Raw genomic sequence first — 18,796 nt, forward strand, 5'->3', positions numbered from 1 at the left:
CAGTTGGAGCTGTAAGGCAGCTATCCTCAGCTCTACACTTTCCCCTTTGCAAAGTGTCTTAAAGGTATTGTCACTCTAGCTTCTTGTAACAACCTCCTGGCAAGACTGATGGATGGGAAGGAGAGCCCTTGAGTGCAGAGCTAGCTGCTTGCTTGCAGCCACATGTGGCTTGAAGTAATCCAGCTGACTAACTGCAACAGGTTAGGAGATACTCCCCAGGTCTCCATATGGGCTACACTGTGGGGAGCAATGATCTCCAATGAAGGGACAGTGATGGACATCTGGGAACACAAATTCTTCGGCTGGCACAGCTGGATCTGGAAAAGGATGTCTGTCTGTAAAATACCTTTAAACACCATTATAGAGCTGTGTCAACAATTTGGGCTTGTACTAATTATTCCAGTTAAAATTCTCCCTACCTGTATTAACATTGCCACAAACCATTGGCTCTGTAGGCCAGGCTTAAGACTATTTAAGGTGCAGGCACTTAGAGAATCAAGTACAGCCTATTTGTAAGCACTTTGAGCAGACATCACACAGTAAGTACCAAGTGTAATTTCTGTGTGAAATTGCCAGATTTGGCTTAGTGGTTCTCAGGGTTTACAGGTGGAAAGGGTAGAAGGACAAGACAAGCCTCAGCTGAATTACATAGCACTTGCAGCCCATCATGGGTTCTGCCTTCTCCGCTGCAGCCCAGCTGAGTGGGAGAGGAAACTGCAGCAGCAGGGAAGACTGACGACAGAGAAAAGCATCTGCTGTCCTCAGTAAGAGTATCAGGTGCTGATAAGCAGACTCCAGAGAATATGAAGATAGAGTTACTCCTTACCTCTCCCATTGGGACTTCTCATGGTGGCTCCAGGCCCCTCAGACTGCACCATGATGATAAGGCACAGCTGGGACCCCATTAACCTCATCCCTGCTTTTGAAACATTGGTACCACTGAGTCCCACTACCAGAGATGGACGGACGAGCAGCTCTGAACAGGGTCAGGCTCCTGAGCCTCTACATGGGTCTATATCTACCTTGCGAATGCAGTGAGGGTTTGTGGAACTGCAGTGACTGGAAGTAAAATATTCCAGTTAGAACAGTAAGTACATGTGATAAGCATGAAGGTACAGAGCCCAGACTTCATTAAGGTAGTTTTTATATTTTTAAAAGCAATATTAAAAAACACTGGAAAATGCAAGATAAATGTAACAGTTGCTTCTACAAGTTTTAACCTTGTATTGCTTGGCCATTTTGACATATAAATTATTGCTTACTAGCTCTCATAAATACACAACACAATAATATGTACAGAGGCAGACAAGCATGAAATATGAAAAAAAAAACATTGGCAACATTAATTCTGGTAAATCAGATTATTTCATACATACCAGGTCTCATAATGGTGGATAACTACTAGCTGTAGTCCCTGAGAAGTTAGGTAAATACCTTGATTTGGGGTTTTCTATTTTATTAACTTTTAATGCAAGCTGACAGCATTACGGCACTCAGAGAGAATGGAACAGGCAGGTGTTCTTACCTCAGTTCATTGACTTCATCACAGTATTTAACAGTGTATAAGATGACAATAAATAGGCTATGCAAATAAATATTACTCTGCTAAAATGTTTAGTATTTACATTTATCTTTGTAATTTTACAGCAGCACGTCTTGTTATTTCTGGTAATATCTTTTTTTTGCCACTGTTACGCAAAAGCAATTTATTTCTGAGATGGGGCTAGAATCAAAAAGCTGTGTCAAAGAAACGTCTAAATTTGATGCAACAAAATCCCAGACCAAAGAGGTTTAGAGTGACCCAGCTTTTTCCTTTGTCCTCTCTAATTACTGCTCCTAGCTACTAAAGAAAATATGGAGATTATTTAACCCTGGGTATGATTCTGATAAACTAAACTTGCAAGATTCATGGATTTTATCCTACGTAACGTAATTGCCCTATTGAAGAACTTAAATTAAAAAATCACACAGTATCACCAGTGCTGGACCCTGGCAAAGGCTGTACAGTGTTCCCCTTCCCTTTCACAGCGTTTACTTCAATTCTCCCAACCACCACACCTTCAAGCTGCCTGCCAGCCTGCAGCCCAGCTCTGCAATACTTCACCCATTCAACAAAGATTCTAAGGGCCTTTTATTTATTATACACATTAGCTACAGATTTGGGCTATTTGCCTTTTCTTTACAGTAACAGTTATAAGGTCTGTATTTTCAGTGTGAAGTTGATGCACCCGTGATGGCCCTTCAGAACAGAAATTTATATCCAAGTTATACAGGCCACTATGAAAACTAGTTTGTGAAGTTTTAAATGGTAGTCTAATTAGCCACAACACAGATAACGAAGTTAATGCTGGCTATGTGCCTTCAAACCAATTTTATGCCAGCTGCAAGGGGTAGACCACACTTCATTTAGTATAGAGTTCCTACTGGTACAAGTTAACCCATCCATTTACTTTAACAATTTTGAACTGGCAGAGTGAGAAGCCTTCAAGGTAGCTCTAGCATGCTTTCAAATCAAAGTCTGAGCACAGAGTCACCCTTCCCTCTCTTCTTTTTTTTTTTCCTCCTCTTTAATTTCCTTGTCTTTTATTCTTCTCTGGCACCACTGCTGCTTCACCAGCAGTAACTACCAAAACTATCACAGAGCCAAGTGCAGTGAACTGAGAAACAGTCTCACTTTCTCACCCTGAATAGCTTCTAATGTTCCTTCTCCCACAGATTTCAACAGAACAACGTATGGACTAGTGTTACACCACATGATCTAAAGCATGCAGGCTCGTCTACATACAGGCTCCAAAAAATAATGCCACAATAAAAAATTTCACAAGGGGGAGCTCAAAACCCAGCAAACCACCCAAGTAATGCGGCTAGGGTGGGGATTCGGGGAATGCTGTAGCCAGAGGAAGAACTGCAATTACGCAAGCAGCAAATTGTATCTGATTTGTGTTCTTACACTGCAAAAAGGAGCCCACTGCAGCTAGTATCCTCATCTGAACAAGTTTTGGTCTGTTTGCACAAAAGAGTTATTTACAGTATGTGCAGTCACATCTACAGAATAACATAGGAAATTTTTACTCCATGGCCAGCAAGAGTTTATTTTTTTTTTTCTTTTTACTGGGTAAAAAGAAGATTTTTTTTTCTAAAAAAAAAAATCATATAATATTTGATAATAACAAATTACAAGCAAATACATTTCTGAAACATCTGTTTCCTTTACAATAGATCTATACAATATGTCACAGATGGGAAAACCGAATGCATTCTACAGATTCCCCCACAGACTACTTGTTAAAGCTGTTTTTTTTTAAATCCCTTTAAACCAGAGATAACACAATGATGAAGAGCATGCTACTTCAGTATTCCCACATTTGAGTAAAGGAGCATTTTCTTGCAAGTCTTCCTCATGTGGAAAACATACAATAGAGATGGGCAAGCAATGCAATGTATCATCCCTGCTCTGCAAAGGGACCGTTACCGTGAGTCAGTGTACAAACACGTGCCAGACTGCGTAACACGCTGCTGTGGCACTCACTCCATTATTTCAGGGCAACTTCTTAGCACTGAAAACCAGAGCTATCATAACGGTGGTGCTTAGATGTAGGTCAACTGTAGACAAGACTTCAGAAATGCTGCCTCACTACACACCCAGAAGTAGTACGTTTAGCTACATGAAAAATGGCTAGGGGAGGGGTGTGAGAGGAACAGAAACAGTAAAGGGACCCTGATGCTGAGGGCCCGGTGTGTGTATACAGGTAATTACACTGGTAACCTGTAAGGTGTACCCTTTAAAAACTAGAACTGTGTGCAAGCTAGGTGAAATTTTACCTGCTGAAAGAGTATTTCCAGGAGGTGTTAGGAATGTAGGTGGATCTAGGCATTGCCTCTGAATAGACACCACGGAGGCTGTAATCCAAGCAGAAAACAAAGCTCCTGCTATAGTAATTTATAACACATTAACTGCAGGTATCAGATAACTGCAGTAATCTGAGATAACTGAAAAGGAAGGAAATAACATGTTTTCAGTGTACAAACAATTGTGTCCATAAACTGAAGCCAAAGTGGATTGGTGCTTACAGTGTGTTTTAGAAAGATTCTTAAGGAGCCATAACAGCATGAACTGTTTACTGCTGACCTCCACATCACAACGCACTCTTGAGTTTCATTTGGTACGCTGTCTTTTTATATTCTTGGTTGTCCACACTTAAATCAAATACAACTCAGGGGAGCTGCATGGGTTGCACAGTATTTTTGGCAACAATACTCGGGCAACCTTGAACTAGTGAGGTACGTACTGCGGTGAACTGAGAATCAATCCCCTTGGGGCATGTTGCTTGCTGAAATGTTTTGCTGCTGTGACACGATGATTTCTTTCATTCTAATACTGGCAGAATCTGCATTGAAAGCTACACTGGACCAAACAATATTTTCACAGAAACCAAGCTCCTGAGCTCAAAGGATGCTGCTCCACTCCCTTCCGTCCTGGTGACCAGCAGGGATTGGCACCAAGCTTGCCCTGCAACTCTGTGAGCAGCTCCTTTGCTGGCTCCTGCCTGATTTTCCTGCACATGTTGTATGAGCTACTGATAAAACTCAGTAAACTGTTCTCATATAGGGAAGCAACATGCTTGGCATAAACATTCACTTAATTCAAAGTGCTGCAGTTACAAGGTTATATGAAGCTGTGTACGCTCACACTCGCGGCTCTATCCTGTGAGAAAGCTCAAACAGAGCTTGCTGGTTATCGATGACGTGCAGGTGATGGACGTATGGCTTCAGCTCATGATGCTCTTTCGAAGGAACTTCATTGCCTGTAAAACAAGAGAAAGAGGATGGATCAGAAAGCCATGCCTTGTGTGTTTCTCTGCCCTTTGCCTTACCAAGACCCAGGTGTGCCAACCTGTCAGGTACTAGACAGTCACCAGAAAGATGGCTGGTGATCCAAAAGACTTGCTGTTGAAGTTCAGTGCATGAGGTAACAGCTAGATACAGAAAAGGGGAGAAGAAAGAAAGAAGTAGGCAGCCAGCATGCACAAAGGAGCTGACTTCCCAAGTGGAAGATTTACTCCTGCTAACAGTACATGCAGTCCGTCCCCTGTAAGACTGGTTCAAGGATTCCTTTGTCCGTGGCTCTGGCAGGCACAACAGGACCTTGAGCAGCAGTGGGTGACCCAGTCTGTAACTTTTAAACAACCTTAGCACAAATACACAAAACAGCAGGCCCCAAATAATTTTCTTCAGAGCAGGTGAAAGGTGACAGCGCAGCAGATGGGTAGGAAAGCTCTTCAAAGCTGCTCTGACAGGCCCACGCGTTTTGATCTGTTATGCTTTTGATTTCTGATCTAGTAACAGAGACAAGAGTCATGCTGTCATTTCATAGGAGTTTACACGGCAAGAAGAATTAGCTGTGTAACAGACAAATTGAAGGGTGGCTTGAATAGCAGATGTTTTCTGTTACAAGCTTTGTGCCTGACATTGGCTTGTGGGAACTCGCTGCCTGTGAAATCCCACAGCATGGCTGGTGACCAGCAGAAGTAGAAAAGGAAAAGCCAAGCCCATGGTACAAGACCATTAAGACAAGCAAAGAAAGCAATGAAATATGTTTCCCACACATTGCCGACTGCTGACGAATGAAGGTTGGAGAGCTCTGTTCAAGTCCATGTCCTCAAGGAATTTTTAATAACATTACCATAAATTAAGAAAGAAAACTCCTCAGAATTCCCCTAACCAATCAGCTTAACTCGCACATTCCCTCTCTCTCCTTTGTTTCATTTTCATCCTTTTCTCCACGCTCTCCGGCTACACGAGAAGCTTTCCAGGAACCAACCATCCCACTTGCTTCTGAAGAGCGCTGTACGATGCTGTGTAGGTAACATGGGATGTCACTGCAGCCAGTTCTGTGTGCAGCTGCTAACAGGGCTCCCGAGCAGCTGTTTTTAGGAGCTATTTCTGAGCAGCTATCTAACTTGAGAAATGTGGGAGAGAACAGGACAACATGATAAATTTGTGCTGGGATAGAGAGATGACCTTTTTTTCTAAGGGAATAGGATCCCAGCAGCTGTGCTGAACATACTGAAAAATTGAAAACTTGTATTTCTCATTAACACCTGAAATGACAAAAACTTGAATTATGCTATTTTCTCAGGCTGCTTTGCCTGGTTTTGAAAATGCTATTATTTGTTTTCAGGATTTAGGATATAAAAGTATTATTTCCATTAAAAAGGCATTTCAGTCTTGCTTGGAACCTAACCAGTTTCTAATCCAAAAGATTTTGGCCTGCAAGCCCAATACACACGATACAGTTCATAAACAATAATAATATTCTTTGCTTAGTTTTGTTTGAGTTCTTTCCTACAGTGAGATGCCTGCTGCTCTTTAGGCCAATCTAGGAATTGATGCAGTAGAAAGATTCACATTCCTGAGAGCAAAATAAGCCCACTAGAAAAGGAAACTGTCCATAAAGTCTCGATAAATATTCAGTGAATTCATTTCATGCCTAAACGAATTTAAGGAAAAAAAAAAAAAAGTGCCTACAGGGATGTCTGTATAAGCTGCTTTTTAAATGCCAGCTTCACAATAAATCAAGTCTGTGGTAAAATAAAATAACAATCACGTACTTCAAACTACCAGATTATATGATAAATCTCAGGTATTAACCTTGGATTTATGTTGCAACACTTACAAAACCGCTTGGGAAAAAAAAGGCAAAAACGAGATGCAAGATTTGCAGAGAAGCTGCAAAAAATTCACATCATAAAAAGGAACCAATGCTACATTTTATAATGCCAAATAAGAGACATTCTAACTTAGAGGCATGGTTTGGATTAATCAATACTTCCTTCAGTAACTGGTTTAATAGAATAAAAACAAAAGGTACATCCTTCTCCCTCTCCCCCCTCCCTCTCTTATATATCTCAAAATAACACAAGAACCATAATACTGAGCAGCCTTTGTTTAAAAAAAAAGACTGCATGTATACATGGCAATTCTACAGAACAAATGTTCAGCAAAGCTTTTAACAGTACCTATCATTCTCCAAGGTACATGTATTTATACACAAAATTATAACTATTATTCCTTTTGTTGGAGTCCATGCTGACAGATGCCAAAAATTCAGCTGGAAAAAAGAAATTATTCAGACTCATTTTTCCCCAAGGCTGCAGCACAGTTCTAAACTTCTCTTTGGAAAAGAGGTTTTAGTGGCCTCAATAAATGACATCTTTAGTGGGTTTGGCTTAAAAACTAACCACATCCTAAAGTAGTGTTGTGTTGGTCCCCCTTCCTGTGTTTAACCTCTCTGTAGAGAATGAGAAATGCTGAGAAGGAAAAAAACAAGGTTTCTCCTCTGTGAGTAGCAGAACAAAGTGACATAGTGTCTTCTGGCATTGTCCCTTAGGGTTGGATTCTCTGGTGGCTAATAAGGTGGAAACACACAAAAGTCTTTTGTGCAGATGAGGCACTTGTGACCATTACCATCAGCATAGATCCTCCAGTGTCCAAAGCAGGCAGAGCTCTCTTTGCAGGCTTCCCCTACCAGAGGTACTATCACAAACCCCTTTTTTCTACCTAGTCAACTATCGTCATGAAACCCACAGGATCTTAGTATCTTTAAGACGTCTATCATTTTGCAAAATGTCCTTAAGAACCAAAGCTAAGCAAACAATTGCTCTTGGTGAAAAGCCAAGTGAAAAGCTATGGTGATGAATACCATCTTTTAGCTACTGGAAGCCAAGACAGCTGTGAATCCATTACCAAAACACACAGACTAGCAGGAGAGACTGAAGTAACTCAGTTATAGCTGGGAAAGTGAGAAACAGCAGCATACATCAGAGGCCTCCATTACTAAGTGCAGCTGGTACAGCTCTTACACAGTATTTTGAAGAGGTGAATAATTTTTGCAGAAAAATAATTTATTAAAAATTTGGAAGCTGTTCCTACAAACAGTTTGTAAAGTAAAACTTCATCCAACTGTGGTTACCACTATGCTGACCTTCCAACAATGATGCCCTCTCTTGCCAATTGGTTAAATAATTGTTGACCAACCTGATCAAGTGGAAAGAAAGCAGAAAAAAAGAACCCTCAAGGCTGTACAAATGCAAAATAGGTAGCAAATTTTGGCTACTCACCAAACTGGTTATTTCTGCAATGTCTCAATGACCGAACAGTATCTGCAATCATGTGCTGCAAAGACAAGATATAAAACATCAGTGCAAAAATCTGAGATGGATTCGGGCATTAGAAAATCCTGAAAAAAAAAAATCTCCTCGCCCTACATTGTACAGCAAAAAGCATCTATAGCAAGGTAGAAAGTGAAGACAGCAAAGAGAGACTTTGTTCTTTATCTTAGTGACAATATAGCATGAAACAGGGTTAGTCTAAAAGGTTCTTACTGGTATCACACAGATTAAATGATAACAACTCCCTAAGAGCCCATGGAAGCTTGTAATGAAAGACAGTCAAACAACTGCTTATTTTTGTTCCTGTGACTTTTATTAAACTGAAAGCCTACAGCAGGGAAGTCCCATGGACTGGGTGGGTGGGTGCTTCTGGGTTCAACCTCCAGCTTTAGTGCATTATCCAGGGCAATTGGTAGTCTGCAACCTCTCCTGATCTTCACATGTTGTCTAGCTAGACTGTAAGCCCTTTTGTGGCACCCCAGTGTATTACTTGTATAGCACCTAGCACAATCAGGCACCAGTATCAGCTAGGCCTAAATGCTGCAGAGCAAGCACCCTGACATCTCTGCAGACACATACCAAATAAGACTATACTATTTTAAGAAAAGGTGGTGCTAGCAGAAAAACAGTTTGAGTTTGGTTTCTCATTCAGGCTCAGGTCTTCAACTTATGAAAACTTTAATTGTTCACTATAAATCAGTAGAATGTGCTCATTTTTGCTAGATGTGGCCCATAAAGTGCTTGAGGTATTATTTTTATTTTACAGTTGCTTCTGTTGCAACTCTTCACCAAATCTAGTAACTAATTTAAGCAAATTGCAGTTAGCAGGAATGATATAATACCTCATGGAAACAGTTGATGCTCTTCTCACGTCTCCCTCAAAAATAATCAGAGGCTGAAAGGATTAGCTGTCTTGAGAAGGGTATGTTTAAGACCAGAATGACATGGAACAGCTCATCTCTCAACACCCTGGGAGCAGCTTACAAGGCTCCTCCACAAAAAGCTTATCACAAGAGCACGTTTAACAGAAACTTGTATTCTCTGAGTGAATCCAAATTTTTCTTGTTACCCACTGTGCTTCATTTGCCATGAAATCCTGCAATCTCTTGTGCTGATGTACTTGCACTGATTCTAATGGATGATCTAGATTTCATGACCAATAGTACAACTTCCACCCGTGCTGCAGCTGTGATGCCCTGTGCATTTGACTTTCAGAAGAGAGACTCCACTATTACACACACTCTCATTCTTTGCTGTTTCTCCTTTGTAGTCAGTAGTGTGGGGGTCCATCCCAAGACTTGCTTCTGAAGGTGACGCTGTGGTAACAGAAGAACCTCTTTGTGTAACACTCTCTTAGAAGAATCCCAAATCTCCTGACTTTAGTAACCTAATATGGCATTTATCTGTTTTAACAACTTTCTGGGATCCAACTGTAACACAGAAAATCAGCCAATTCATCTGCAAAGCAAATACTATTTCCTGACTGTTTAAACAGGTGTTAGTGTGATGAATATACATTTCTTGTGGCTTTTCAGGCTAACAGCTACCTAGGATCATTAGCACTCTTTTAACTGAGGAAAGCAAAAACTCAGGCTTGGGAGTTGCACAGATATTTGGGGGGTGGGGGTTGAGAATCTTCAGCTTCGTGTACACAGTCTTTTACAGATAAATGTGCTAGTAAGAAGGTGTTATTTAAAACGGTAATGGCCATTGACTATATTAGTTTTCTGGGATGTGGCTAAGACAAGCCATTGCTAAAATATTGGTGATGGTTGACTGGAGAAAAACACCTGAAAAAGTCACGTTTCAGTGAAGCAGCCCAGTAAATACCATGGAAATACCTTGAGATGCAACAGTATAAGACCATATTTTCATTTATTCCTTCAGATTTAGTTGAGGAAGTGGGTATGGTACTAAATATCAATCTAACACTATTCTAGACTACAGTTTATCCAACATGGAGTTAAATAAACCACTGCAATCCTTTGAACTGTTGCTAAAACTAGGTAACATTCCTGAGACAAAAGATCATTTCATTTTGTTCTCTTTGTAAATTCCCTTCTTTATATTTTGAATTAACTTTGTCTTCACTGCAACCATGTCACGTCAAATCAAATTCAGTTACGGTAAGATTGTTGAGGCCATGATGGTCAAAGAATATAAAAGAAGAAGGGATTGCAGGGAGAGAGAATCTCTTTTACTAAACCAACTGATATAGCTGGGAGAAACAATGGTTCAGACTGACAAGTCCTCCCTCAAGTGAGATGTTTAATGCAGAAATTAAATATTTCAAAATGCTGATCCAAATGGAGACATGAGAAACCATCTTTGCTTTGAAATTCCTAAGCAGAAATTCTATGCGTTTATGACACTGAGTAAGTTCCTTCCCCAAAGCAGTAATCTGCTAGGGTAGAATGATTCTTTTCTTTTTTTTCTCCAACAGCAAATTTGCAGGTGAGATTCAGTGGCTTGATCCAAACCAAGCAGGACTCAATGTCAATCCTAATTTTTCTCAGCAGAGGCCAGAAAGTGCTCAGCACAGTATAGAGCACCAAGGAAGACATTCTTTCTTGAGACAAAGCCCCTATAATTAGAAAAGAAACATGAACTGATGTGTAAGTGATCATGTGTGATGCATCTTGGTAGTATGTTCATGCCCACTGACTAAACACCTTAGCATCCAAATGTAATACATGTTCTGCCTGAGATTCCACTATACTCATATTTAAATCTCTCCTAAGCACTCACTTCCTAAGCTTGCACTAATGCCTGCATTCATATGTACACAGGTCTCCATGAGACAGCACATTCCTGAGGGCATGATCTGACTAGTAATTTGGAGGAAGTGTCAATTTGAACAACCCTCACCCCAACACCATCACCTCAGACTCCCCCCCCCCCCCCCCCCCCCCCCGCCATTTAAAATGCCCATTATCCATTTGCTTGGAAAAGGTGAAATCCTGGCTCACTGAAGTCAATTAGCAAAGCTCCCACTGCTTCTGGAGACACAATGGTGACAGAAAGGACAGGAAATCTTACCCAGCAAGCCCAACATACATTAAATATATACATGATTAAACAACAAACAAACAAACAAACTAACAAGGTCTGGCTAAGACTGGAACAAGAATCAGATCCTACATATTCACTAAATAAATATATGGGCCAGTGGGGGGATTTTAGTAACAATTACTGTGCATCAAGAGCTAGTTTAATTTACATGTTAATTGGATGTACTTCCGAGAGGCAATGAAGAAGAACATGCTAATGAGTTTTATGCAAACACCTAAAGGTCAAACAGTTAATGGACTTGGGACAAGAAAACCTTTCATCAAATGCAAATCAGTGTTCTTGTAAACTCTGCAACAAGAAAAGCTAGAGAAATCAAATAGAAAACACAAAAAGAGGAGCTCAGGTTCAAAAGTCAAAGTCTACATCTGCTTGCAAGTTGAAAGACAACATACATTATGATAGGATGTGAAAATAAGTTCAACATCTGGTTCATGAATAACTCTATGGTTGCACGTTCATTCTCAAACAAGTAGAAACCCATGGAGAAACTAGTTGGGAACAATTCACCAGGCACAGCCATCTGAACTCACAGTCCTGTGGCACATCTAGAGCAACTGGGAAGAACATTTTGCTTTCTTGATCAAATATTCCAGGCCAACAAAAAAATCCAAATGTTTCTCCACTCCACCACTATTCGGATATATAAACTGTGGCTTTCAATGCTACAAAAATGTTATCAACAAAGAAATGAAATATCTAAATCAGATAAATCAAACCTCTATCAGTAATATCATGCCAGAGTAGATGTCATATGTCTAGAGTAGATGTGGCCAAAGACACAGTGTCAGTGAGTGCCCTTCTACAGTGGTATTTACAGTCAGTTTAATTCAGATTTCAGGCATTATTTTCTTCATCATCTAACCTAGAATAAAAATTTTGCTTTCTTTTCAGATCCGTGGAATAAGGAAACCAGTGGCAAGTGATAAACTAGAGAAACCTTTTCTTTAGTGCCCTGAGAAAAAAAAAAAAAAATCAGAGGAAGGTGAAGCAGGAGAACTTAACTGAGGAGAAATAGTCTACAAGGTGGTGCAAAGGCATAGATCTCACTGGGGAAAAAAAAAAAAAAAGAGCAGACTGTGTGGCAGTGATGCTGGCCACCACTGGCTTAGCCATTTTACACAGAAGTGGGGAAAGAAGGAGTGAGGAGAGAGAGGAGCAGAGGAAAGGGGCAGGGGAGATAGACTGTTGATTGGTTTATCCTGCTTGCTCTTTTTAGCCCTGTCTATTTCTTACTGATTAAGCCAGAAGAAAACCTTTTCATCTTAAAAGGTAAGGAAGCGAAAGGGAACAACAGAATGTGAATCTCTTTCAAAAACAGGAAGGACAAAATTAACTTACCAGCTTTTCAAAATTAACAAGGTTATCCAGAAAAGTTTTATTTCCTTCATGGATGAATGTTACATCTGAAAAAAATAATGGAAAAATAATTATTTTTCAGAGCTTGGTTGTTTAAAACAAAGAAATAAAATGACTAAGCAGCATCAAAAAGAAAAAAAGAGGAAAATATCCCATTAAGGATTGACACAATACCTTATAACAGTGGAACAAAAGCCTGGTATAATGATGACATGCAGAGATTATTAGATAACACCACTATATACACATCATTATAACAAGAGAATTTTCAAGTGGAAGATTTCTTACCAAAATAAACTAAATTTCTTAGATTTCTTACTAAACCTGGTCTGTGTTACGTCTGGGGTGCACATCATACAGAGGATGGCTGGGAGCAGGTGGGGGCATCCAGAGGGATGGATGGCCCTGCATGACATGCCTGCTCTCCGCACCCCGCGACACCGATCCGTCCATACTGCCCACGGCTGTGGCTGGGCTGCAGCTGGCCAGTGGCTGAGCCCAGAGCTCCATGGGGTCAGAGCCATCAGTTGACTCTGATTCCCCTTCTTCTCTCTCTGTGGGACACATTCTAACATCCTCTCCAGAGACACAGGCTATAGCGATGGCCAGCTGGGGAGGTTAAACACAAGCCACCAAACTGAAGTTAAAGGCTTGAAATAAGCATTATGGTTAGGGGATAAAATACTTTTACACAGTGTTGCTGGAGAAAATTTGTAAAGGCAACAAAAAGGTCAGTGAGAGGAAAAGGAAAAGGTCTATATTTGGCTCCAGGAAGGGATCTGAACACAGTGTAATGAACTGGAGCAGAGGGAATATCAAGTGAAACAAATGTTGCTAAATTAAGATTACAATTAAAACAGTAGTTTGAGGTCATTTTCTCCATTTTTCTAATGCATATTAGGACACAAAGTGTGACCTATCTCAGACATGAAATATCAAGGACATGACAGAGTCCCAGAGGGGGCTGAAGCTCTGACTCTGTGCACCCTCCAGGTTATGAAAATACTAGCAGGAGCACCGCCACCATGTCCCCTATCAGCTCTCCTGGATCTGTGGGTACCCAGTAGTACCAGGAGGATATAGCACCACTGTAACAAGAAAGGACTCCTATACCATTCCTTCTTAAAAGGCACAGCTGTGTCTGCCAGCAGGCAAATGGCACTGTTGGCAGAGGTGCCAACCCCCAACCCACCAGTCTAACTGTGCATCTCAGCATTTCTCCTGTGCTCATCTCTAGGACTCCCTCTGATGCTCACTTGGTCTCCCTAGTTTCATGGGATTTTAGAAGTGGGAACCTGCAGCTGATGCTGGGGGATGCTTTGTCACCCCACCACCACCTTCATCCTCCCCCAAAACAGCCAACGTGATTTATTTCCTCTTGTTTCAAAGACTTGTTCTGTGCCTGAGGGGCATTTTGTAATTGCTTAGAAAGGAAATGTTAATAGTTTCACATGATGGTGGAAACCCAGGGCTGAGAGGCATTAGGCAGAGCTCTGTGTGAGGGGTGATGGAGAGTTCCTGCGCCCCCAGGGCAGCTGGGCTGGAGGCTGCCTCCCGGCCATGGCCACCCTGAGCAAGTGGGGCAGGCACTGATGCTGCCAACACCTCCCTGTCTCTGCGGAGGATCCTTAAAACCCAGGGGAAAGGAGGGAGAGAGCCTCCTATACCTCCTCTGCTGGGCTGCTTTGGGGCATTCTGGGAAAGGGACAGGAAAAGGACGTAGCTTCAGGACACAGGCATTACTTGTCTCCGTATCAATGCACTTAAAAACTGTCAGTCACGTCTAATAGAGAACTTCTAATAGAAGCAGAAATTTCCACACAGCTTTTTAAGTCAATGACAGCAACGTGTACATCTCTGAGGGTGGAAGGAACAGAAATTTGCTTTGCAGCCAACAACTAAGAGTCTAGATAAATTCAGCGGAGCAGAAAATTGCATCTGAGCTAGGTTGTAAGGGTATATCACAGTATTTTATTACACATTTGAAAAATATGCCTGATTTTCAGAAGTTGTACCTGTCCGCTGTAAGAGAGCTCTGTATTTAAATTTAATTAACTTTAAAAGAATACTCTAAAGTTATTTTTCATAATTAAAGTGTATTAATGATTTTAATTTTTTTCTAGAAACTACTTTTGTTTCTCTTATGCTGAAATACTGTAATTTGTTGCATTACTAATGATTTCTATGCTATCCATGCTTATTTCATTGGTCTGTTCATTAACAGCGTTAATACAAACATGCCTGACATGGAAGGAAGTCCTACATACTGTGCAATACTTTGGTAATTACCAACCTTGGCAAAATCTCCTTATGGATTGCTGTATTGAAGAAAATTACTGTGCAAAGTCTTATTGCTATCTCAAATATATTTTAGAGACATGAATGCTGCTTACGTGCATGTTTTTACACACTATATCGTAGTGCTGTGCAAACATCATTGCTACAAGTTACTTGTTTGTGTTTGCTGCCTTTGCAGGCAAGACATACTTGAGAACACTTAAAAAATAAAGATTTTGAAGCCCTGATAATCGTATCCATCTGAATTAACGCAAACTCCTTTGATGAGTGCAAAGAGAGGAAGTGCCTGATGGCTCCCGAACTGTCACCAACTGATCTGGAGAACCATCTTCAAACATTTTAAACTTGCAGCAGCAGCAGCAGGCTGGAATAAACAGCCTAAAGAGAACACTTTCAGAATACAGGAATAATCAAATGAATTTGCCATGTTCAAAGACAAGGCAATTAATAATTAATGACTCCAAGACAATGGAATATTTGAAATACCTGTCACTTAATTAGCTGCCCAGTTCTCTGCATTGAGCAAGTAGTTGTATTTTGTCTTAACAGATCTTTAAAATAATTTTTTTTAATAGCAAAATTTTATTTATCTCTTTCAGACCTATAAGAGGCTTGAAAATCCCTTTCTCTCAAGATAGACAGACAGGTTCTGCCTTCAGGGTGACACCAAGTAGGGTCACCCTGGCAAGGCAGGACAAGCATCTCCGAACAGCAGCATGGCTGAGGCCACCTGTGCGGATGCTCCCAGCGCAGCTGGGCAGCCCTGCTCCGGGGCTTGCAAGGTCTCGCTTCTCTAGGGAAGAGGATGTGGCCAAAGCATTGGCACACTGCTCTAGCCATGCCTGATGGGAAGGTACTGAAGTCTGAAAACCTGTGTGAAAATTCCCATTTTCCCCCTGTCTTAAAAGGCAGCGGTTTATTACTCAGACCAAGTGCTATCTTGTAGACACTACTACAACTGCCACTTAATTATCATAAGACCACGTGAAGGAAGAGCCAGCTTACACCTCTTTTAATTAACCACAACGAAGAAGAGCAGCCAAGCTTTAATGTTACCTTTCAGAAGTAAGGGCATGAAGGGAATTTTCGGAGATTTCATTTTCTTGAATGCATCTCTGTAAGCTTTATGATTCAGAGAAGGATCCTACAAAACGATTTAGATAATAGAGAGAAAAATCAATAGGCTATAAAAAGAGCAATTCTAAATCCATTATGAGCTTATGATGTGAACATGATTTAGACATAAAAGGTTTCTTCAGGAAACAAGCTAGATAAAGGTTTTCTAAGCTAGGTGACTTACTAAACTGAACAGGAAACGTAAACAGTGAAAGAAACAAAAGCAATTACGTTCCTCTAGATGAAGCAGTGCTAAAATGGGAGTAAGCTGCAGAACAGATTCACTGGGACTGCTCTGTAATTTCCCCACAAACTTCTACTATCAAAATCTCTTCATTTTACAGTCTGGCACAAAATTTACCCCAGAATGTATTGTTGATTAATTTCTTCTTAAAAAAAAGCCAACCCACCCAACAACAAAAAAATCCCCATAAAAACTGCTCTCGGATCAATACAGCATATTGAAGACTTTCAAAGAAAATAAGAGAAGTATGTTTCAGTGGTTTGTGTAAGTAATTCAAAAAGTCATCTCAATTTCCCATATAAATGAATGTTTCTGTATACCAGCTCACACACAACCTTGAAAACACATTAATTTATAAAGGACTCCAAGTACAGAAGCGTGACAGCCATTAAAGGCTGGATCTCATGTTCCCCGCGCCAGGCAGTGATCTCACCATGCACCCGCTTCCATGACAGCCAGAGGAAACACTTGTTTATTCAGCTTTGATAATGCTGACAAAGACCCTTAGCCTCTGATTTTGATTTTTTTTTTTTTAAACTTCAGCTGTCCTCCTCTTCTCCTGATCCATGGCACGTTGCTTTGGATAAAGGCTGATTAACCACCAGAGCAAAAGAACAGCTTCCAAATTGATGCTAGGGAACCAACACTACATTCACCTCTCTGCCCTTCATCCAGCTGTCAGGAATACAGCCTTTTTCCTTTTGTGTTTGGAGACCACCTCTGAGCTCTAGAGAGCTGCGTGGCCTTCAGCAAATCACAGATCTGACATGACAAGTTCTAGCTCCAGATAATAACAAGCAGCCTCCAAATAAATTAGGAAGAAGGAAGGCAGGTAAAGACAAGCAATGTCATTCTGCTGTCAACGCCGTACTTACCGTCAAACTTTCAAGTTCAGTGAAAAGTTTCTTGAACTTCCCAGGAATTTTCTGAAGTGGAGAAAACAGGAAAAAAAAAGTAAATTTGATTTAAAAAAACCCAAACACACATAGGCAAAAAAATGCTGAGACATTTTTTCCATGAGAATGCCATGTGTGGAGCACCTGTCACTTTCTTGGACAGTTCACTTCTGCTCCTCAGCTCCAAGAGCAATTACAGATCATATTCAGTGTGATGCCAATAAGGCACCAGACCCTGCAGCCCACCTTGGGGACCTGCATCCTTCTTTTATGGAAACTGCTTGTTAGCAGCTGTTTTTATTTTCTTCCCTAGCTTCCATGTCTGCTGCATTTACCTTAATACCCGTATCAAGTTAGAAACAGTAACACAGGCTGAGAATTCAGACACTGTGATTGCATCCAGGTTAAATAATTTGTTGCAACCAATCTTCCCCTAAAACATGGGTTCTAGAAATGAACAGGCGTAATACTCAGCGCTGTTTGATGCACCACCCCAGGGCTGACCACTGGTACTACTGGCACCTGTTGCTGCCAGAGAAAGAGAACCTTCCTTAAAAAACACCTTGCAAGGGAGTCCAAGCACAAACTAATTTCTTGCCCCATATGATAACACCCACTCTGCTCCACAAGCATCCACTTCATCTCTAAGATGTTTTAATGGATTCACCCCATTATACTCAAAGCAATTGTTCTTCAGTTTGAATTTTGCTGCTGGTATTTCAAACTTGAAGAATGGTGTGTGGACCTTAAAGCCTGTCTGCTTTTTCCAACCATACTAGTTAGTCTAGTGAAAGATATCCCCTCTTAGTACAAATCCTGTCTTGTCTTTAGACCCTGACAGCCACAGTGACATTACTGAGAGAAAAGAGATTTAGAACAATTAAGATTAAGTGGATGTGCTGTGTGCTGAAAATGCTAAAATAACTGAACATGGAACTGCAATTGCATATGCTCAGTATCTTCAATCAGGGAAAGTTAGGGTCATTAAAACACAGCATACTGTAGAAAAAAAGTAGAAGAATATGTCTAGGAGTATACTACTTGTTTAAGAATTCAAGTGCAGAGCCAATATAATTGAGTGTCTAAATGGTTGCTTAAATTCAGAAGGTTTCATTTACATGTGTAAGTAATTAATTTATAAACAATGCTCTACTTTCTAGAAATTACATTACTAATGCAAATAACCTTCTGCTTTTGAAACTTCCCATGCAGTGAAGTTTTATAAATAAAAAAAATATGCATGTGACTTCATAAATATTTCACACAGAAATGTGACATATTTACAACAGTACATATGCGGATGCACTCCTTGTTCCAACAAGCAATATATTCTGCTTTTCCTGACAGAAGTCCACCAGCAGCGCATGACCTCCAGAGGTCTCACCACACAGCAGACTTCTCTGTGCTTCTGTGTGGGAGAGATCTACAACATTGCCACTCGTTGCCTTTGATGCAATACCTTATCCCTTCCACTCTCCTACCAAAGCCCAGAGAAATGGGATGAAGGCAACACCTAAGAGCAGGCAAGGGCAAATGTTCCCCAGAGGAGCATTTTAGAAATAGGAGAGACAAGGGGTTTATGTATTGTCGTCCTCAGGTATGTATTTTTCTCTAAAATTTTTATTATACATTTAAAGTTTGCT

The 18,796-nt window shown here is 40.6% G+C and overlaps 1 protein-coding gene across 3 annotated transcripts in view; it reads right to left on the reverse strand.

Moving 5' to 3' along the window:
• Positions 1 to 1,137: 1,137 nt before the first annotated feature.
• RAPGEF5 (Rap guanine nucleotide exchange factor 5) overlaps positions 1,138 to 18,796 on the reverse strand; it is a 163,744-nt gene continuing 146,085 nt past the window's right edge. For all 3 annotated transcript variants that reach the window (XM_074900403.1, XM_074900404.1, XM_074900402.1), the window contains 5 exons: positions 17,133 to 17,183; positions 15,954 to 16,041; positions 12,582 to 12,646; positions 8,121 to 8,175; positions 1,138 to 4,805 (listed from right to left, as the gene is read on the reverse strand). In XM_074900403.1, coding sequence (XP_074756504.1) covers positions 4,687 to 4,805; positions 8,121 to 8,175; positions 12,582 to 12,646; positions 15,954 to 16,041; positions 17,133 to 17,183 — 378 coding nt within the window. In that variant the 3' untranslated portion in view covers positions 1,138 to 4,686. The remainder of the gene's footprint in view (positions 4,806 to 8,120; positions 8,176 to 12,581; positions 12,647 to 15,953; positions 16,042 to 17,132; positions 17,184 to 18,796) is intronic.

This window comes from Athene noctua, chromosome 2 (assembly GCF_965140245.1).
Source record: "Athene noctua chromosome 2, bAthNoc1.hap1.1, whole genome shotgun sequence".
Lineage (NCBI taxonomy): Eukaryota > Metazoa > Chordata > Aves > Strigiformes > Strigidae > Athene > Athene noctua.